The 21,832-nt window shown below is 52.0% G+C and overlaps 2 protein-coding genes across 2 annotated transcripts; one reads left to right on the top strand and one right to left on the bottom strand.

Annotated features, from left to right (window-relative positions):
• Positions 1-1,422: 1,422 nt before the first annotated feature.
• Positions 1,423-5,738, top strand: SCARA3 (scavenger receptor class A member 3). Its single transcript, XM_088162788.1, has 3 exons — positions 1,423-1,546; positions 3,017-3,115; positions 3,951-5,738. The coding sequence occupies exons 1-3, from the start codon at positions 1,423-1,425 to the stop codon at positions 5,042-5,044; spliced, it is 1,317 nt and encodes a 438-aa protein (XP_088018914.1). The 3' UTR covers positions 5,045-5,738.
• Positions 5,739-8,973: 3,235 nt separating this feature from the next.
• CCDC25 (coiled-coil domain containing 25) lies at positions 8,974-21,822 on the bottom strand. The gene is made up of 9 exons (XM_088162668.1): positions 21,641-21,822; positions 20,745-20,792; positions 19,798-19,837; positions 18,867-18,918; positions 18,023-18,098; positions 16,087-16,190; positions 12,195-12,397; positions 10,733-10,778; positions 8,974-9,201 (listed from the first exon to the last, which is right to left on the bottom strand). Exons 1-9 carry the CDS (start codon positions 21,663-21,665, stop codon positions 9,172-9,174), a joined length of 624 nt encoding a protein of 207 aa, XP_088018794.1. The 5' UTR covers positions 21,666-21,822; the 3' UTR covers positions 8,974-9,171.
• Between the last annotated feature and the right edge of the window lie 10 nt (positions 21,823-21,832).

Raw genomic sequence — 21,832 nt, 5'->3', positions numbered from 1 at the left:
GGGTCCCAAAACCGACAGGGGGGAATCCCAAAATCCCACCCGGGGGATCCCAAAAACCCACCCCGAGGAATCCCAAAATCTCACCTGGAAGAATCCTAAAATCCCACTGGGGTGAATCCCAAAACCCACTTGGAGAAATCCCAAAACTCGCCCGAGATAATCCCAAAAACCAACCTGGAAAGATCCCAAAAACCCACCCGGGATATCCCAAAAATCCACTGGGAGGGAAATTCCAAAATCCCACCGGGGAGAATCCCAAAAATCCATGGAGGTGGGGAGATCCCAAAATCCCACCCCGAGATCCCAAAAATCCCAACTGGATAAATCCCATAAAGAGGAAAAACCTCGGGATGAGCGGGAAGGGGGGAATTTGTGCCCCCCCCAAAAAAATTTGGGATGGATCCAGAGGGACACGTGGGAATGCTGAGCTTTGAGATTTTGGGAATGCTGAGCTTTGGGATTTTGGGAATGCTGGGAAGTGTGGGAAGAGACATCCCAGGGGTTTTATGGATGGGAATTCCTTGGGATCTGGGAACCATCCCTGGGCATCCCAAATTTTCCACTTAGACCTAGAGAGGGGAACCAGGAATTTTTTGGTTTTTTTTTTTTTTTAATGTTTGGGAATTTAGGAATTCTCTGGGATCTGGGAGCCGTTTCCGGAGCATCCCAAATTTCCCCTCTCTCCATCGGAATGGGAGCACAGGGAAATTTTCCTTTTTATGTTTGGGAATGTAGGAATTCCCTGGGAGCCATCCCTGGAGATCCCAAATTTCCCACCCTGACCCAGGAAGGGGCACCGGGAATTTTATTTTTTTTTTTTTAAATTCTGAGAATTTTTCCTTTGCTCCCACGATTTTTATGGTTGGGAATCCCAGGAGCCGCTCCCGGCCTCCATCTCCCACTTTTTTCCCAAATCCCAAAATTCCCCAAATTTCAGCCTTTGGGGTGCCAGGATTCCTGCTGGATCCTGGGATGTGTTCCCATGGGATTTGCCAGCCGTGGATCCTGGGTGGATTCCCGGCTTTTCCTTGGGAATGCCGGGCTGGGAGACCCCAGGGATCCTGGGAATGGGATCTGGGAACTCAGGGATCCTGGGAATGGGATCCAGGTGCTCTGGGATTCTGGGAACCCCTGGAATGGGATCTTGGATCTCAGAAATCCCCTGGAATGGGATTTGGGATCTCAGGGTTCCTGTGAATGGGATTTGGGATCTTAGGGATCCTTGGGATGGGATCGGTTGCTCTGATCCCGCTGTTTTGGTTTCCAGCGCCCGAGGCAGCCGAGGAGGAGGAGGAGGAGGAGCCGATGCCGCCCTTGGGCTCCGGGCCGGGCGGTGAGGAGCGGGAATTGCGGGATCGGGGCCATTTTGGGATCGGGGGTGGGAAGGGGTGGGTGGGATCGGCCCCATCCCAAATCCCATCGATGGTTCCAGGGCGATCCCGGGGCTGTTCCTGTGTCCGGGATCCGTCGCTGGGCGTGGCCGTGCGGGGCCTGTTCGGGCTGGCCGGGATCCTCCTGCTGGCCGTGGGTGTGCTGGGAACACTGGGTGAGTGGGATTGGGATTGGGAATGGGATTGGGGATTGGGATTAGCAATGGGATCCTGCTGCTGGCCGTGGGTGTGCTGGGAACACTGGGTGAGTGGGATTGGGATGGGATTGGGAATGGGATTGGGATCCTCCTGCTGGCCGTGGGTGTGCTGGGAACGTTGGGTGAGTGGGATTGGGATTGGGATTGAGAATGGGAATGGGATTGGGAATGGGAATGGGATTGGGATTGGGAACGGGAATGGGATTGGGAATGGGATTGGGATTGGGAATGGGATCCTGCTGCTGGCCGTGGGTGTGCTGGGAACACTGGGAGAGTGGGATTGGGATTGGGAATGGGATCCTGCTGCTGGCTGTGAGTGTGCTGGGAGCTCTGGGTGAGTGGGATTGGGATTGGGAATGGGATTGAGAATGGGAATGGGAATGGGATTGGGATTGGGATTGGGATTGGGATTGGGAATGGGATTGAGAATGGGAATGGGATTGGGATTGGGATTGGGAATGGGATTGGGAACTAGGAATGGGATCCTGCTGCTGGCTGTGGGTGTGCTGGGAACACTGGGTGAGTGGGAATGGGATTGGGATCAGGATTGGGAATGGGATTGGGATTGGGAACGGGATTGGGAATGGGAATGGGATCCTGCTGCCGGCTGTGGGTGTGCTGGGAGTGCTGGGTGAGTGGGATTGGGATTGGGGATTGGGGATTAGGAATGGGAATGGGATCCTGCTGCTGGCCATGGGTGTGCTGGGAGCGCTGGGTGAGACAGCGGGAACAACAGAAACAACGGGAAGAGGAACAAGGACAGGAACGGGAATGGGAATGGGAACAGGGACGGGAATGGGGGAATGGAGTCAGGAATGGTAACAGGAATGGGATTGGGATTGGGAACATGAATGGGAATGGGATTGCAGTCAGGACTGAGGTCAGATTTGGAGCTGGGATCGAGATTGAGATCGGGATGGAGATTGGGATTGGGATCAGGATTAGGATAGAGATCAGGATTGGGGTCGAGATTGAGATCAGGATCAGGGTCAGGATTGGGATTGGTATCGGGATCAGGGTTGGTATCGGGATCAGGGTTGGGATCGGGGTCAGGATTGGGATCTGGGTCAGGATTGGGATCAGGGGGGACTCTGACAGCACCTGGGAGACCTCGGGAATTATCCCAGGAATGGGGGATTCATCCATGGGCACAGTGGGGATCACTTGGAGGTTGGATCCCAGCAATTCCCGGGGGGATAACAGGGATGGAATTCCCAAGGGATGGAATTCCCAGGGATGGCAATTCCCAAGGGATTCATCCTGGAGGAGTTTGGATCCCAGCCCCTCCCGGGTGATTCCCAAGGGATGGAATCCTGGGGGAGCTCTGGCAAATCCCAAACTTCTGGGAATGATCCATCCCAATTTCCCCTGGTGCGGGGCCGGCATTCCCGGCTCCCTGACTTCCCGAATTCCCGAATTCCCGGGCAGTGTTCCGGAAGGTGGATTCCATCTCCGAGGAGATCAGCTCATCCCAGACCTTGTACGAGCAGAAACTCCTCTCCCTGCAGGAGGATCTCCAGGGATTGGGTGAGGAACTCCAGGATCGGGATTTTCCAGGGATTCCTCCCTTTTCCAGCTCCTGTGGCTCCTCCCCAACCAAATCCCTGCTTTTTTTTTTCTTTTTTCCCGGGATTTTGGGCAGGGATTTCCGGCAGATCCCAAGGGTGGGGTTGGTGGGATGGGGCTTTGGAGAAGCTCTCCCAGTACCCGACTCCAGGATAATGGAATTCTGGAATTCCAAAGTATTTGGGTGGGAAGAGCCCTCCTGTAGGATCAGGCTGGAATTTTCCTAGTGTCCCTTTCCAGGGTCATAAAACCCTGGAATTCCAAAGGATTCAGGTGGGAAGGGTGGTGGGATCAGAGCTGTCCCAGTGCCCATTTCCAGGGTCATGGAATCCTGGAATTCCGGAAGGATTTGAGTGGGATGGGACCTCCTGCGGGATCAGGCTGGAATTTTCCCAGTGTCCATCTCCAGCATCATGGAATCCTGGAATTCCAGAGGAATTTGGGTGGGAAGGGAGGGTGGGATCAGGCCTGTCCCAGTGCCCATCTCCGGGCTCATGAAATCCTGGAATTCCAAAGGATTTGGGCGGGAAGGGCCCTCCAGAGATTGGGATTGATGGGATGGGATAATGGGATAACGGGATGGGATAATGGGATGGGATAACGGGATAATGGGATAACGGGATAATGAGATAATGGGAAAACGGGATGGGATAACGAGATGGGATGGGATAATGGGATAATGAGATAATGGAATGGGATTATGGGATAACGGGATTATGGGATAACGGGATGGAATGGGATAACTGGATTATGGGATAACGGGATAACGCGGGATCCTCTGCCTCTCCCGGAGCAGGTGCGAGGAGCTCCGGGAACGGCTCCTCGGCGCTCCGGGACACGGCGGCGCTGGGCCGGGAGCTCTCGGAGCTGCAGCGGGAGCTGGAGCAGATCCAGGAGACGCTCCAGGCTCAGGAAATCCTCCTGGAGCGAACTTCCCGCAGCCACGCCCGCCTCTCCTCCGCCGGCTCCTCCATGTGGGGCGGCCTGCGGAGCTGCTCCGCATCCCTGGGCAATGTCAGCCGGAGCGTGGAGCAGCTGCGGGAGCGGGCGGGGCGGTGCCAGGGGGTCACGGCTCTCCTGCGCGATTCCCTGCGGGCTCTGGCCCGGCAGCGCTCGCAGGCCGGGGAGGCGGCGGAGCGGCTGAATTCCAGCGTGGAGCAGAATTCCCGGCGGCTCCGAGCGCTGCAGGGACAGGCGGGCGAGGCGGCGCTGGCGCTGCGCGGGGCGGTGACCGAGTGGCACAAAGCCACGCGGGATGCGGGGACGCTCCGCTCCGCTTCGTCCCGCGGCTCCGAGCTGCTCCGCAGCCTGCAGGCCGGGCTGGCATCGGCGCTGCGGGAAGCATCCCGGAATTCCGACGGGATGCAGGAGCTGGCGCTGCAGCTGCTGGCGCTGCAGCTGCAGCTGGACAACATCTGCTCGCAGCTGGACGAGCAGCAGGAGAGCGCGCAGGACCTGCGGCACCGCCGCGGCCACGGGCGGAACCGGACCCAGGAGAGGCTCCAGGAGCTGCAATCCCGGCTGGAATCGCTGCACTTGGAATCCCGAGCCATCCTGGCCAACGTGGGCGCCACGGGCGGGCACGTGCGGGGCATGCTGCGCTTCCTGGGCGCCGTGCGCTCCTCCTGCGCCCGGGAATTGCGCGGGCAGGCCGAGGAGATGCGCGGGATCGGGAGATCCCTCGGGATGCTCCAGGAGGCCACGGAGGAGCTGCGGGAGCGCTCCGGGATGCTCGGGGCGCGGCTGGAGTTGGGCGTGAGGAACCTGTCGGTGACGGTGCAGGAGATGAGGGCGGTGGATGCTCGGCACGGGGAGGTGCTGCGGGACGGCTCCGGGCTCCGAGGTGAGCGGGGCTTTTCCCGGGATGGGGCGGGAATTTGGGAATGCTGATCCCGAGGAACGTGGAGACGGGGCTGAAAAAATCCGTGCTGGGCTCAGGGGTGGGGCCGGGATCACCCCATGGATGTGGGGCCGTCCTAGGGAATGTGACCCTTTCCCGGATGAGGAGTGGGATTTTGGGAATCCTGATCCCAAGGAAGGCGCAGGAGGATCCAAACCCCCACCCTGAGGTCCGGGATGGGACCGGGATCATCCCATGGATGTGAATCCCAGGGAAATCAGGGAGCTCTTCTTGGAATGGGGTGGAATTTAGGGAATCCTGATCCCAAATCAGCTGGAGGAGGATCCAAACCCCCACCTTGAGGTCCAGGATGGGACCGGGATCATCCCATGGGTGTGGGGCTGTCCCAGGGAATGTGACCCTTCCCTGGATGAGGAGTGAGATACGGATCAGGGATTTTGGGAATCCTGATCCCAAATCAGCTGGAGGAGTTTCCAAACCCCCTCTCTGATGTCCGGGATGGGACCGGGATCATCCCAGGGACACCAGGGAGGTGACTTTTCCCTGGATGAGCGGCGGGATTTTGGGATTTGGGAATGGCCCGAGTTGTCTCCAGTGTCACCCCCCGTCCCCCAGCGCGGTGCCAGTGACTCCCCCCCGATGGAATTCCCGCCTATTCCCGGGATCGGAGCATTCCCGCAGTCCCTGGATGGAATTCCCGGGATGGAATTCCCGTTTTTCCCGGGCCGATGGGACCGTTCCCCATTCCCTGCATCCCTTCTGTCATTCCAGGCGTTCCGGGGCTGCCGGGACCCCGCGGCCTCGAGGGCGATGTCGGATCCAGGGGCGCGCCGGGAGATCCAGGCCAGAAGGGCGACCTCGGGGATTTGGGATCTCCGGGATCGCCGGGATCTCCCGGATCTCCGGGATCGCCGGGGCCGAGCGGGGAGCGGGGCCCGCCCGGATCCCGCGGCTTTCCCGGCCCCAAGGGCTCCAAGGGCAGCTTGGGAATCCCGGGACCCCGCGGTCCCAAGGGCGACCCCGGAATTCCCGGAATTCCCGGAGCCGCGGGGCAGCCGGGCCCGGCCGGAGCGCGCGGGGATCCGGGAATGGCCGGGAGCGCCGGGAATGAGGGGACAGCGGGGACAGCGGGGACAGCGGGGGAGCCCGGACCCAGGGGACCCCCGGGGCTGCCGGGACCGCCCGGGCCGCGGGGACAGGGGACAGGGACAGGGGACAGGGATTGGGGACAGGGGACAGGGACTGGGGACAGCGATTGGGGACAGGGGACAGAGACAGGGATTGGGGACAGGGGACAGGGATTGGGGACAGGGGACAGGGATTGGGGACAGCGATTTGGGACAGTGACGGGGACAGGGGACAGAGACAGGGATTGGGGACAGTGACGGGGACAGCGACAGCGACTGGGGACAGTGACGGGGACAGGGGACAGCGATTAGGAACAGCGACAGCGATTGGGAACAGGGACAGGGGACAGTGACAGGGACAGCGATTGGGGACAGTGACAGTGACGGGGACAGCGGACAGGGACTGGGGACAGCAGTGCCACCCCCGGGACAGTGACGGGGAGGACAAGGGACAAGGACAGTGACGGGGGACAGAGATAAGGGACAGCAGTGCCACCCCCAGGACAGCGACAGGGGACATTGACGGGGACAGGGACAGCAGTGTCACCTCCTGGACAGGACACGGGGACAGCGACAAGGGGACAAGGACAGACACAGACAGTCCCTAATGCCACCTCCCAGACTGGGACAGGGGGACAAGGACAGGGGACCCCAGTGCCACCCCCGGGGCAGGGACAGGGGACCCCAGTGCCACCCCCGGGGCAGGGACACAGGGACAGGGTGTCCCCAGTGTCACCCCAGTGTCACCGCGGATCCCCCGGCCCATCCCCGCAGTGTCCCCGGGGGGGTCCCAGTCCCTCCCAGTGCTCCCAGTTCGGGTCCGGGGCCGGTCCCCGCTCCCGGAAATTCCTTGGGAATTGTTTGGGAATTTTGGGGGGGGGTCCCCGCGGTGTCCCCGCTCAATAAAAGACCCTGGTGCCTCCTGAACTGGGAATGCTGGGAAAGCCCAGCAGGAACTGGGAACGCTCTGAGCTTCCCAAATCCTGGAATTTTGATGGGAAGGAGCCGAACCGGGACCCCAAATCCCGGGTTTGGGGTGATCCCATCCCCCCTTCCCTTATCCCGGGCCGTGATTCCCAACATTCCGGAATTCCAGTGGGAAGGAGCCAAACTCGGATCCCAAATTCCGGAATTTTGATGGGAAGGAGCCGAACTGGGATCCCAAATCCCGGCTCGGGGGGGGGGGGGGGGGCTGATTCCCAAATCCCAGCGGGAAGGAGCCGAACCCGAATCCCAAATCTCGGAATTCTCATAGTAAAGAACCGAACTTGGATCCCAAATTCCGGAATTCTGAGGGGAAGGAGCCGGACTGGGGTCCCAAATCTCGAAATTCCAGCGGGAATCACCGGAACTCGGATTCCAAACCCCAGCTCTGGGGGGGGGCCTGATTCCCAAATCCCGGAATTCCAGTGGGAAGGAGCCGATCCCGGATCCCAAATCCCAGCTTTGGGGTCCCAAATCCCGGAATTCCAGTTGGGAAGGAGCCGAACTGGGATCCCAAATCCCGGCTCTGGGAGGTGGGGGGGCCCTGATTCCCAAATCCCGGAATTCCAGCGGGAAGGAGCCGAACCCGGATCCCAAATCCCGGCTCTGGGGGGGGTCCCGCGCCCCCTTCCCGGCCCCATCCCGGGAATTCCGTGCCCGGCCCTTTATTGGTGTTGGCAGCGCCGTTTCCTGTTTTGATCCCAAATTTCGGCCGCGGGCTGGGAGCGGCCGCTGGAAAAACAGCGCGGGGGCGGAGCGGGGGAATTTCGGGAATTTGGGGGGGCTGAAAGCGGGAATTCATTGCTGGGAGCCCTGGGAAAGGTTGGGATCATCCCGATGGAATTTGGGAGGGTTTTGGGAGGGTTTTGGGGGATTTGGGGGCGGCTGTGCTCCAGGAAGAGTTGGGATCATCCTGACAGGATTCGGGAAAATTTCGGGAATTTGGGGGGGCTGAGACCGGGAATTCATTGCAGGGATGGGTTGGGATCATCCCGATGGAATTTGGGGGGCTGAGACCAGGAACTCATGGCAGGGATGGGATAATTCCAATGGAATTTGGGGAATTTGGGGAAGGCTGAGCTCTGGGAAGAGCCGGGATCATCCAACTGGGATTTGGGGTGATCCCAAAAGGGCCGGGGGGCAGGGGGGGGGGGCACCCCAAAACATTCCTGAGTTTGGGAATGGGGCCATGGACACCCCAAACATTCCAGGGTGGAGCTGTGGGAAACGCTCCTGCTCACAGTCCCAAATATTTCCCTGTATTCCCACAATCCCAATTCCCAACATTCCCACTTTTTCCTGCTGTTCCCCCTTTCCCACATCCCGAAAATCGGAGCCATCCCATGGATCCGGGAGAGCTCCTGGATCCCGATCCTGATCCCAATCCCAATCCCAATCCCAATCCCAATCCCAATCCTGATCCCATTCTCAATCCCTCGGATGCAGGAAAAGCAGGAATTCCAGGATTCCCATAAATCCCAGAGAGCTCCTGGATCCCAATCCCAATTCTATTCCTGGATTCCTATTCCTGATCCCATTCCTGATCCCTGGGATGTGGGAACAGCAGGAATCTGGGCTGGGATCACTGGGAATGGCCCCTTTTCCCTGGGAATGGCCCCTTTTCCCTGGGATATTCCCAGATTTCCACCGAGCCCGCGAGCTCTTCCCGATTTATCCCAAATCCCTCCCACTCCAGAGATTCTCCCACCCCATTCCCACAGAACATTGGGAATTCAGCACAATTCCAAAGGGGAAACAATCCCAGATATCCCAGCCCTTCCCAAGTTGGAACTTTTCCCGAATTCCCTCCCGGGCAGAGTTTTCCTGACAATTCCCATTGGGAAGAATTCCAGAGGCAGCTCCAGGGCTTTGTTGGTTCCCCCATTCCATTCCCGGGAATTCCCTCCCGTTGTCCTTGGAAAAGCGGGGCCGGGAGCGCCCCCTGGCTCCGAGGTTTTTCCAGGAGCCAGAGTTCGTTTTCCAGGGAATTTTTTTTTTTTTTTTTTTTTTTGGCGTTGGGATCCCGGATTCCCAGGGCGGGATCCTCACATGAAATCGTCGGAGTCGTTCCCGTCCTGCAGGAAAAGAGGGAACATTGGGAATGGGGGATTTGGGATCGCTGGGAATGGGGGATTTGGGAACATTGGGAATTGGGGATTTGGGATCATTGGGAATGGGGGATTTGGGATCAGTGGGAATGGGGGATTTGGGATCATTGGGAATGGGGGATTTGGGATCAGTGGGAATGGGGGATTTGGGATTCTGGGAATGGGGGATTTGGGATTTTGGGATCATTGGGAATGGGGGATTTGGGATCATTGGGAATGGGGGATTTGGGATTTTGGGATCATTGGGAATGGGGGATTTGGGATCATTGGGAATGGGGGATTTGGGATTGTGGGAATGGGGGATTTGGGATTGTGGGAATGGGGGATTTGGGATCGTGGGAATGGGGGATTTGGGATCATTGGGAATGCGGGATTTGGATCTTTGGGATTGTGGGAATTGGGAATGGGGATTTGGGATCATTGGGAATGGCGGATTTGGGATCATTGGGAATGGGGGATTTGGGATTGTGGGAATTGTGGCCATTCCCGGGAAATGGGAGCAGAGGGGTTGGGAATCCCAGGATGCTTTGGGGGGGAGGGGTTTTTGGGATGATCCCATTCCAATCCCAACATTCCCCGGGATCCCAGCGGTCTCCAACTTTATCCCAGACACTTTGGGGTCTGGAGCCAGGAATTCCCATTCCCATCCCATTCCCATCCCATTCTTCCCATTTCCAATCCCGTTCTCGTTACTCCCATTATTCCCATTCCCAATCCCATTATTCCCATTCTTCCCATTATTCCCATTCCTGTTATTTCCATCCTTACCCCATTCCTAATCCCAATCCCACTATTCCCATCCCCAATCCCATTACTCTTGTTCCCGTTATTCCCATAATTTCTATTCCCATTCTCATCATTCCCATTATTTCCATCCCCTTGCCTATTATTTCCATTATTCCCATTCTTCCCATTCCCTTTATTCCCATAATTCCCATTATTTCTGTAATTCCCATCTTTCCAAATCCCATTCTTCCCATTATTCCCACTCCCATTATTCCCATTTTTCCCATTCCCAACCCCATTATTCCCAATAGTCCCATCCAATCCCATCATTCCTGTTCTTCCCATTATTCCCATTCCCATTCTCCCCATTCCAATCCCATTCCCATTATTCCCATTCTCATTATTCCCATTATTCCCATTATTTCCAATCCTGTTATTCCCATTATTTCCATTCCCATTCTTTCCAGTCTCCCCATTCCAATCCCATTCCCATTATTCCCATTCTCATTATTCCCATTATTTCCAATCCTGTTATTCCCATTATTTCCATTCCCATCCCATTCCCATTCCTCCCATTCTCTTTATTCCCATTATTCCAAATCCTGTTATTCCCATTATTTCTGTTAACATCCCATTCCCATTATTCCCATCCTTGTTCCCATTCCCATTATTCCCATTGATTCCCATTAATTCCCATTTTTTTTCCCAGCTCCTCCCTTTCAGGAAAGGCCCCCAGGATGTTGGAATTCCCGGAATTCCCGGGAATGCTGACCTGGTTGGAGGACATGTTCTCTGCCTTCATCAGGGACGAGTAACTCCTGCAGGGACAATTCCAGAGGATTATCCCAGATTTTGGGAGGAATTCTGACTCAAAGCCAGGATCAGGTCCCAGAATTCCAAAGGGATTTTCCCTCTGGAATTCTCCCCTCAGTGATTATCCCGGAATTCCATTTTTTTGCCTCCCAAGGTTTTCTCCGGGATCTCCCAGCTGGGAAATCCCGGGTTTGGGATCCCAATCCCTGCTTTCCCAGCCTGGATCCCAGGGAAAATCCCGGAATTCCTGAAATCCCTGGTTTTTGTGGTGCTCAGGGAGAGCCACAGGGGAAGCTCCCGAGGGAATCCTGGGAGAAGCACAAGGAATTCCTGGGAAAACTCTGGAATTACTTCCAGGGAAAATCCTGGGAGGATTCCAGGGGCATCAATTCCACACACAACTCCAAAGGGAGCTCCAGGAGCAATTCCAGAGGGAATTCCTGCAAGAATTCCAGAGGCAATTCAGGGACCAATTCCAGAGGAAATTCCAAAGGGAATTTCAGAGCAATTCCAGAAATAATCCCAGAGGCAATTCCAGGGGAAATTCCAGAGAGAATTCCAAAGGTAATTACAAACAGAAACCCAGGGGCAATTCCAAAAGGAATTCCAGAAGAAGTTCAAGAGGCAATTCCAGAGGCAAAGGGAATTTCAGGGCAATTCCAGAGGGAATTCCAAAGGGAATTCCAGGGGCAGTTCCAAAAGAAGTTTGAGGGGCAATTCCACAGAAAATCCCGAAGGGAATTCCAAAAACAATTCCAGGGCCACTTTCAGAGCAATTCCAGAAATAATCCCAGAGTCAATTCCAGAGGCAACTCCAGAGCAAGTGGAAAGGGAATTCCAAAAGGAATTCCAGAGGGAATTTCAGGGCAATTTCAGAAGGAATTTCAGAGCAATTCCATAGGGAATTCCAGAAGCAATTCCAGGCTCTTCCCCCCCCAGAATTCCCAGTCCCCATTCCCCACCTGCAGCCAGGATTATCCTGGGAAAACCTGCACGGAGCTTCGACCCCAGAATTCCCAGAATTCCTGGAATTCCCACCTGAGCTCCTCCAGCTCCTTCTTTTTGTGCAGAAGGAATTCCAGAGGGAATTTTAGGGCAAATCAAAAAGGAATTGCAGAGATAATTCCAGAGGTGACTCCAGAACAATTGGAAAGGGAATTCCAGAGGCAGTTCCAGAGGGAATTCCAGAGAGAATCCCCGGGGAAGCTTCAGAGCAAGTGGAAAGGGAATTCCAAAGGGAATTCCAGAGGGAATTCCAGGGCAACTTCAGAGGGAGTTTCAGAGCAATTCCAGAGACAATTCCAGGCTCTTCCCCCCCCAGAATTCCCATTCCCCATTCCCCGCCTGCAGCCGGGATTATCCCGGGGAAAACCCGCGGGGAGCTTCGACCCCGGAATTCCCAGAATTCCCGGAATTCCCACCTGAGCTCCTCCAGCTCCTTCTTCCTGCGGAGCTCCTCCCTCTCGGCCCTGCGCAGCTCCTGCAGCTGCTGCCGGCGCCGCCCGCGCTCCTCCCGGTCCCGGCATTCCCGCTCGGCCGCCAGGTCCGGGAATCGCTCCACGCGCGTCCGCTCCAGGCGCCGCAGCTGCTCCGCCGGCCGCCGCTCCACCGTCAGCGTCCGCACCTGGGATTCCCAAAAAAAAAAAAACGGGAATGACAATGGGAATGGGGGTGTGCCGCTCCACTGTCAGCGTGTGCACCTGGGGAAACGGGAATTCCCGGAAAAAAAAATGGGAATGACAATGGGAATGGGGGTGTGCCGCTCTGCCGTCAGCGTCTGCACCTGGGATAACCAAAAAAAACCCGGGAAAAATGGGAATGACAATGGGAATGACAGTGGGGATGGGGGTGTGCCGCTCCACTGTCAGTGTGTGCACCTGGGGAAACGGGAATTCCCGGAAAAAAAAAAGGGAATTATGGGAATTACAATGGGAATGACAATGGGAATTTTACAATGGGAATGACAATGGGAATGGGGGTGTGCCGCTCCACCGTCAGCGTCCGCACCTGGGATTCCCAAAAAAAAAAAACGGGAATGACAATGGGAATGGGGGTGTGCCGCTCCACTGTCAGTGTGTGCACCTGGGATAACCAAAAAAAACCACGGGAAAAATGGGAATGACAATGGGAATTATACCAGGAATTTGGGTGTGGCACTCCGCCGTCAGCGTCCGCACCTGGGGAACGGCAATTCCCGGAAAAAAAAATGGGAATTATGGGAATTACAATGGGAATGACAATGGGAATTTGACAATGGGAATGACAATGGGAATGGGGGTGTGCCGCTCCGCTGTCAGCGTCTGCACCTGGAGAATGGGAATTCCCCCAAAAAAAACCCGGGAAAAATGGGAATTAGAATGGGCATGACAATGGGAATGACAATGGGAATGGGGGTGTGCCGCTCCACTGTCAGCGTCCGCAGCTGGGGAATGGGAATTCCCCCAAAAAAACCCGGGAAAAATGGGAATTAGAATGGGAATTAAACTGGGAATGGGGGTGTGCCGCTCCACTGTCAGTGTGTGCACCTGGGGAACGGCAATTCCCGGAAAAAAAATGGGAATTATGGGAATTACAATGGGAATGACAATGGGAATTAAACTGGGAATGGGGGTGTGCCGCTCCACTGTCAGCGTCCGCACCTGGAGAATGGGAATTCCCCCCAAAAAAACCCGGGAAAAATGGGAATTAGAATGGGAATGGCAATGGGAATGACAATGGGAATGGGGGTGTGCTGCTCCGCCGTCAGCGTCCGCACCTGGGATAACCAAAAAAAAAACGGGAAAAATGGGAATTATAGTGGGGATGGGGGTGTGCCGCTCCACCGTCAGCGTGTGCACCTGGGGAAACGGGAATTCCCGGAAAAAAAAAAACGGGAATGACAATGGGAATGGGGGTGTGCCGCTCCACCGTCAGTGTGTGCACCTGGGATTCCCAAAAAAAACCACGGGAAAAATGGGAATGACAATGGGAATGACAATGGGAATGGGGGTGTGCCACTCCACCGTCAGTGTGTGCACCTGGGAAACGGGAATTCCCGGAAAAAAAAATGGGAATTATGGGAATTACAATGGGAATGACAATGGGAATGGGGGTGTGCCGCTCCACTGTCAGCGTGTGCACCTGGGGAAACGGGAATTCCCGGAAAAAAAAATGGGAATTATGGGAATTAGAATGGGAATGACAATGGGAATTTTACAATGGGAATGACAATGGGAATGGGGGTGTGCCGCTCCGCCGTCAGCGTCTGCACCTGGAGAATGGGAATTCCCCCCAAAAAAACCCGGGAAAAATGGGAATTAGAATGGGAATTACAATGGGAATGGGGGTGTGCCGCTCCACTGTCAGCGTGTGCACCTGGAGAATGGGAATTCCCAAAAAAAACCCCGGGAAAAATGGGAATTTTACAATGGGAATTACAATGGGAATGACAATGGGAATGACAATGGGAATGACAATGGGAATTACAATGGGAATGGGGCTGTGCCACTCCACTGTCAGTGTGTGCACCTGGAATTCCCAAAAAATGGGAAAAACTGGGAATAGATGGGGAAAAAAAGGGAAAAAAATGGGAAAGGGAAAAAACGGGGGAAAAAAAAAAATGTCCCAGTCCTGGTTTGTGTTGGGAATGTTGGGGAAAATTGGGAATTTTTCCCAACAGGAAAAACGTGCCAGTGCTGCTCTCTGCTGGGAATGTTGGGAATTGCAGGGAAAAGTAGGAATTCTGTGCTTTCCCCATGGAAAAATATCCCAGTGCTGCTTCAAACTGGGAATGTTGGGAATGTTGGGAATGTTAGGAATGTTGGGAGGCTTTTCCATGCTCTGAGCATTCCTGGGATCCCAGGGGCCATTCTTGGATTCCTGAGGCTCCCATTCCCAGATTCCCATTCCCCATTCCCAGATTTCCATTCCCAGATTCCCAAGGCTCCCATTCCTGGATCTCCATTCCTGCATTGCCACTTGTCCCCATTCCTGGATTCCCATTGTTCCCATTCCCAAATTCCCATTCCCAGATCCCTGTTCGCCATTCCCATTGTTCCCATTCCCATTTTTCCACACATTCCCCATTCCCATTTTCCCCACATTCCTATTTTTCCCATTTTTTCCCCCATTCCCGTTTTCTTCCTGTTTTTTCTCCCATTCCCCTTTTTCCCGTTTTTTGCCCATTCCCGTTTTTACCCCCATTCCCATTTTCTTCCCGTTTTTTCTCCGTTTTCTTTCCCCGTTTTTCCCCCATTTTTTCTCTGTTTTTTTCCCGGTTTTTTTTCCCGTTTTTTCCTCCTTTTCCCCCCCGTTTTTCTCCACTTTTTTCCTGTTTTTTCCCCTGTTTTTCTCCGTTTCCCGGTTTTTTCCCGGTTTTTTTCTCAGTTTTTTCCCCCGTTTTTCCCCGTTTTTTCTCCTTTTCCCCCCCCATTTTTTCCCTATTTTCCCCCCTTTTTTTCCCCCGTTTTTTTCCTGTCTTTTCCCCATTTTTTCTCCTTTTTTTTTCCTGTTTTTTCTCCGTTTTTTTCCCATTTTCCCCCGGTTTTTTCCATTTTTTTTCCCATTTTCTCCCCATTTTTTCCCCGTATTTTCCCCATTTTTTCTCTGTTTTTCCCCGTTTTTCTCCTTTTTTTCCCTGTATTTTCTCCTTTTTTTCCCCCGTATTTTCCCAATTTTTTCCCCTTTTTTTCCCCTTTTTTCCCCCCATTTTCCCCCCGTATTTTCCCCCATTTTTCTCCTTTTTTTTTTCCTGTTTTTCCTCATTTTTTCCCCATTTTTCCCCGTTTTTTCTCCTTTTTTCCCCCCATTTTTCCTCGTTTTTCACCCATTTTTTCCCCCGTTTCTGTTCCCAGTTTTTGTTCCCCGTTTTTCCCCGTTTGTTCCCAGTTTTTGCTCCCTGTTTTTTGTTCCCGGTTTTTGTTCCCCGTTTTTGTTCCCGGTTTTTGTTCCCAGTTTTTTGTTCCCCGTTTCTGTTCCCGGTTTTTGTTCCCCGTTTCTGTTCCCCGTTTTTTCCCGTTTTTGTTCCCCGTTTTTTGTTCCCCGTTTCTGTTCCCCGTTTTTATTCCCCGTTTTTGTTCCCCGTTTTTTGTTCCCCGTTTTTTGTTCCCCGTTTTTGTTCCCAGTTTTTCTTCCCCGTTTTTCTTCCCCGTTTTTTGTTCCCCGTTTTTCGTTTCCCGTTTCTGTTCCCGTTTTTTATTCCCAGTTTTTGTTCCCCGTTTTTGTTCCCCGTTTTTTGTTCCCCGTTTTTGTTCCCCGTTTTTTATTCCCAGTTTTTGTTCCCGTTTTTTGTTCCCCGTTTTTATTCCCAGTTTTTGTTCCCGGTTTTTCACTGACGTCCTTCTGGCGGTGGAATCCGATCTGCCCCACGTCCATGTCCGGGGTTTTCCTCAGGTTGCTCCAGGGTGTGTAAACCACGGTCACCGAGCTCAGCTTGCAGCCTGGGGGAAAACAACACAACAACGGGAAAAAAAAAATGGGAAAAAATGGGAAAAATGGGGGGGAAAATGGGGGGAAAACGGGAAAAAATGGGAAAAAATGGGGGAAAAAATGGGAAAAATGGGGGAAAAACGAGGAAAAAATGGGAGAAAAACGAGGAAAAAATGGGGAAAATAAGGGGAAAAATGGGAAAAAAATGGGGGGAAAATGGGAAAAACGGGAAAAAATGGGAAAAACGGGAAAAGGGAAAAATGGGGGAAAAACGAGGGGAAAATGGGGGGGAAAATGGGAAAAAAATGGGAAAAAAATGGGAAAAAAATGGGAAAAAAATGGGAAAAAAATGGGAAAAAAATGGGGAAAAAAAGGGAAAAAAAAGGGAAAAAAAAGGGAAAAAAAGGGAAAAAAAAGGGAAAAAAAGGGGGAAAAAAGGGGAAAAAAAGGGGAAAAAAGGGAAAAAAAGGGGAAAAAAGGGGAAAAAGGGAAAAGGGGGGAAAAACGGGGAAAAAACGGGGGAAAAACGGGGAAAAAATGGGGAAAAATGGGGGGGAAAATGGGGGAAAAACGAGGGGAAAACGGGGGGAAAATGGGAAAAAAATGGGAAAAAAATGGGAAAAAAATGGGAAAAAAATGGGAAAAAAATGGGAAAAAAATGGGAAAAAATGGGAAAAAAATGGGAAAAAAATGGGAAAAAAATGGGAAAAAAATGGGAAAAAAATGGGAAAAAAATGGGAAAAAATGGGAAAAAATGGGAAAAAATGGGAAAAAATGGGAAAAGGGAAAAATGGGGGGAAAACGGGGAAAAAATGGGGAAAATGGGGGGAAAAATGGAAAAAAATGGGAAAAAAATGGGGAAAAAGGGGGGAAAAAGGGGGAAATGGGAAAAAATGGGAAAAATGGGGGAAAATGAAAAATGAGGAAAAAAATGGGAAAAAAATGGGAAAAATGGGGAGAAAATTGGAAAAATGGGAAAAATGGGAAAAAGGGGGGAAAACAGGGCGAAATAGGGGAAAAATGGGGAAAAAATGGGAAAAATGGGGAAAAAAGTTGGAAAACGGGGAAAGTGGAGGAAATGTGGGAAAAGTGTGGGGGAAACGGGGAAGAAACAGGAAAAATGGGGAAGAAGTGGAAAAAAAGGGAAAAATGGGGGGGAAAGTGGGAAAATGGGAAAGATGGAGGGGAAAAATGGAGGAAAAAGGGGGGAAAAATGTGGGAAATAAAATGGGAAAAATGGGGAGGGAAAAAGTGGGAAAAGTGGGAATTCTGGCACAGATCTCGACCCTTTCCCAGGGATTTTCTGGGATTCATGAACAGATCCCAGCCCTTTCCCAGGAATTCCCCAGGAATTTCCCCAGGAATTCCTAAGATGATTTCCCAGCATTCCCCAGGGATTTTCCCAGGATTCCCCAGGGATTTTCCCAAAATTCTCCAGGATTCTCCCAGGGATTTCCCAGAATTTTTCCAAGAATTCCTAGGATGATTTCCCAAGAATTTCCTGGGTGATTTCCCAGAATTTCCAGGATTTTCTCAGGATTTCCCAGAATTACCCAGGGATTTTTCCCAGGATTTTCCTCAAAGATTTCCCAGGAATTTTTAGGATGATTCCCCAGGAATTTCCCAGGATTCCTCAGGGATTCCCCACGATTTTCTCAGGAATTTTTAGGATGACTTCCCCACCATTTCCCAGGGGATTTCCCAGGAATTTTCAGGATCCTTTCCCACCATTCCCCAAGATGAATTCCCAAGGATTTCCCAACCCTTTCCCAGGATGATTTCCTGGGATTTCCCACCATTCCCAAGGATTTCCCAGGGATTTTTTTTTGGGATTTGGGGATACCTTGGATGCTGTTGGCCTTCACCAGGTGTGCACAGTCACTCAGCACTTCCTTGGGAATGTCATCCATGGTCTGGCCCTGCACAGGAATTCCAGGGATTCGGGATTACCTGGAATTCCCAGGGCATAGCCCAGCTTTTCCCAAAGTTTTTCCCAATTTTCCCGAGGTTTCCCAGAGAATATCCCAATTTTCCCAAGATTTTTCCCACTTTTCCCCAGGTTTCCCAGAGAATATCTTGATTTTCCCAAGATTTTTCCTAATTTTCCTCAGGTTTCCCATGGGATATCCCAATTTTCCCAAGATTTTTCCCAAATTTCCTCAGGTTTCCCAGGGGATTTCCTGATTTTCCTGGGGAATATTCCACTTTTCCCAAGGTTTTTCCCAAGGATATCCCACTATTCCCAAAGTTTTCCCCAATTTCTCGAGGTTTTTCCTAATTTTCCCCAGGTTTTCCAGGGAATATCTTGATTTTCCCAAAGTTTTTCCCAATTTTCCCGAGGTTTCCCAGGGGATATCCCAATTTTCCCAAGATTTTTCCCAGTTTTCCTGAAGTTTCCCATGGGATATCCCAATTTTCCCGAGGTTTTTCCCAATTTTCCTGATATTTCCCAGATAATATCCCACTTTTCTTGAGATTTTTCCCAATTTTCCTAAGAAATATCCCGATTTTCCTGAGGTTTTTTTTTCCCAATTTTCCCAAGAGACATCTCAATTTTCTGGGATTTTTCCCCAATTTTTCCTGTATTTCCCAGGGGATATCCCATTTTTTCCTGGCATTTTTTTCCCATGGGATGTCTGGATTTTCCTGGGGAATATCCCGATTTTTTTTTTTTTCCCAGGATTTACCTTGTGCAGCCTCAGGTAGACGTGGGCAGAGGAGAGTTTGTCCACGTGGAACCTGGGGAAAAATGGGAAGGATTGAATGGGAATTCCTGGGAATTCCTGGGATTTGGGGGAAAAGGGGGGAAAAAAAGGGAAAAAGTGGAAATGGGGAAAATGGGGGGTAGGGAAAAAAGGGGGGAAAAAAAATCAGGAAAAAAGTGGGAAAAGAGAAAAAAAAGGGGGAGAGAAAAAGTACTAAAAGCAGGAAGAAAAGGGGGGAAAGTGGGAAAAATGGGGGAAAAGTGGGAAAAATGGGGGAAAAGTGGGAAAAATGGGGGAAAAGTGGGAAAAATGGGGGAAAAGTGGGAAAAATGGGGGAAAAGTGGGGAAAAAGGGGGTGAAATGGGGGAGAAAAGCTGGGAAAAAGGGAAAAAGTGGGGAAAATGGGGAAAGAGTGGGAAAAATGGGAAAGAAGTGGGAAAGTGGAGAAAAGAAAAAGGGGAAAAGGAGAAAAACGGGAAAAAGGGGGGAAAGTGAAAAAAAAGAGGAAAAAAGGGGAAAAATGGAAAAAAAAAAGAAAAAAGGAAAAAGGGGGGAAAAAGGAAAAAAGGGAAAAAAGGGGAAAAAAGGGGGGAAAAAAGGGGGGAAAAAAGGGGGGAAAAAAGGGGGGAAAAAGGGGGAAAAATTGGGGAAAAATTGGGGAAAAAAAAGGGGAAAAAAAAGGGGAAAAAAAGGGAAAAAAAAGGGAAAAAAAAGGGAAAAAAAAGGGAAAAAAAAGGGAAAAAAAAGGGAAAAAAAAAGGGAAAAAAAAGGGAAAAAAAAGGGAAAAAAAAGGGAAAAAAAAGGGAAAAAAAAGGGAAAAAAAAGGGAAAACAGGGGGGGAAATGGGGGAGAAATGGGATCCAGGGGAAATGGGATCAGGGGGAAATGGGATCCAGGGAATCCCAGCACCCACCAGACGTCCTCGGGCCACCCGTACTTGATCAGGTCCTCGTCTGTGCGAACGGGAGCGGGGTCAGCAAAGCCCAGAATTCCCGACCCCAAATCCCAGAACTCCCGACCCCAAATCCCAGAACTCCCGACCCCAAATCCCAGAACTCCCGACCCCAAATCCAATCCCAGGATTCCCACCCCAAATCCAGCCCCAAATCCCAGAATTCCCAACCCTAAATCCCAGAATTCCCGACCCCAAATCCCAGAATTCCCAACCCCAAGCTCAGCCCTAAATCCGGGATTTCCACCCCAAATCCAGCCCCAAATCCCAGAATTCCCGTCCCAAATCCTGGGATTCCCAATTTCCAAATCCAATCCCAGGATTCCCACCCTAAATCCGGCCCCAAATCCCAGAACTCCCATCCCAAACCCAGCCCTAAATCCCAGAATTCCCACCCCCAAAATCCAATCCCAGCCCAAATCCCGGGATTCCCAAACCCAACCCCAAATCCCAGAATTCTCAACCCCAAATCCCGGGATTCCCACCCCTAAACCTGACCCCAAATCCAGGGATTTCCAACCCCCAAATCCATCCCCAAATTCCAAGCCCCACCCCAAATCCCAGAATTCCCAAATCCCAGAATTCCCAAATCCCAGCAGGAATCAAGCCCTGGATGAAGAAGGAAAATCCCTGGAAATCCCCCCCTGGAGAAGGGAAAACTCCAGGAAAGATCCCAAAAAAAAAAAAAAAACGGGAATTGTCCCCGAGAAAGGAATTTTTCCCCAATAAATGGGAGCATCCAGAGGAATTCCAAAGGATTTTCCCGCTCCGGGGAGATCCCCCCCCCAAAAAAAAAAAAAATCAGGAAAGGGAGAAGGAAAAGATGGAATATTCCCGAGGAAAACGTGGCATTCCCGATCCCAAAACGCCCCGAAATTCCCAAAATTCCCGAAATTCCCGGCACTCACTCTCGTATTTGTCCTTTCCCATGTAAATGGTGTAAACGGTGGGAACGGCTGTGGAAAAATGGGAATGAAAGGCTGGAAAATCCGGGATAAAAACCCCCCCGAACCCCCCATGGAATTCCTGGAATATCCCCCTTTTTTTCTAAATTCGGGAATTTTTTTTTTGGGGGGGGGGGAACTCTCAAATTTTTTTTTTTTTTTTTTTTTTTTTTTTTTGGAATAACCCAAAACTCAACAGCACAAAAAACTCAAAAAATCTTTTATGGAAAAAAATGAAATCGAGGGGAATTTAAATTTAAAATATCCCAGGATTGAGACGAAAAATCCGTGGAAAAAAAAAAATAAAAATCCGTCCCCTTGGAAAACCCAAAATTCAGAATTAAAGACGAAATTCCCCAAATTTAAGGAATTATTCCCGGTTTTTCTGCTCCGCACGGAATCCAGGGAATTCCCGGAGCTCCTCCCTGTGGAAAAGCGGCGGCAGAAAGAAAAATTCCCGGAGTTTGCTTTTCCTGGGAATTTTGTTTTTCCCGCGCCCTGGATCCATGGGAATTCTCCTCCCTCAGGAATTCCGGCTCAGGAGCTCAGAGAGGGAAAAAAAAAAAAAAAATAATGGGAAAAAAAATTAAAAAAACTCCAAGGCATGGGAAATTCCTGAGGGGAAATATCCAGGATTTGACAGCGGGAAGAGACAAAATCCCGGGAATTTGGACAATTCCAAGGGAGAGACCTGAGAACCTTTTCCAAAGGCTGGAGGGGCTCCGGGACAGCGGGAATTTGGGAAAAAAAATTTGGAAATTTGGGAAAGAATTCCCAGGGAATCCCTTGGATCAGGGAATTCCCGGGCCCTCCCCTCCCTCCCTCAGGAGCCACTCCCGGAAATCTCGCGGCGCTCTCACCGTTGGAGGTGAAGTAAAACACCATAATGGCGGTGCGCTGAGCCGGGATTAGCCCGGTTTTATCCCGCTTTAGCCCAGTTTTATCCCGCTTTTATCCCGCTTTTCCCGACGACCCCGGGCCCGCCGCGGGGCTCCTCCACCTCAGGGAAGGCCCAGCCGGCAGGGGAAGGGCGGGCACTGCGCATGCGCGGG

The sequence above is a fragment of the Sturnus vulgaris genome, chromosome 3 (assembly GCF_052056855.1).
Source record: "Sturnus vulgaris isolate bStuVul1 chromosome 3, bStuVul1.hap1, whole genome shotgun sequence".
Classification (NCBI taxonomy): Eukaryota; Metazoa; Chordata; class Aves; order Passeriformes; family Sturnidae; genus Sturnus; species Sturnus vulgaris.
The sequence above is the reverse complement of the archived record's forward strand: the minus strand, read 5'-3'. Positions and strand labels throughout refer to the sequence as shown.

Coding starts and splice junctions, on each gene's coding strand:
- SCARA3 (XM_088162788.1), top strand. CDS start 1,423: ATGGTTCCAGGGCGATCCCGGGGCTGTTCCTGTGTCCGGGATCCGTCG. Junction 1,547..3,016: donor GGGTGTGCTGGGAACACTGG/GTGAGTGGGATT, acceptor ATTCCCGGGCAG/TGTTCCGGAAGGTGGATTCC. Junction 3,116..3,950: donor GGAGGATCTCCAGGGATTGG/GTGAGGAACTCC, acceptor CTCCCGGAGCAG/GTGCGAGGAGCTCCGGGAAC.
- CCDC25 (XM_088162668.1), bottom strand. CDS start 21,665: ATGGTGTTTTACTTCACCTCCAACG. Junction 12,398..16,086: donor GATTCCACCGCCAGAAGGAC/GTCAGTGAAAAA, acceptor TGGGAATCCCAG/GTGCGGACGCTGACGGTGGA. Junction 9,202..10,732: donor AGAACATGTCCTCCAACCAG/GTCAGCATTCCC, acceptor CTTTTCCTGCAG/GACGGGAACGACTCCGACGA.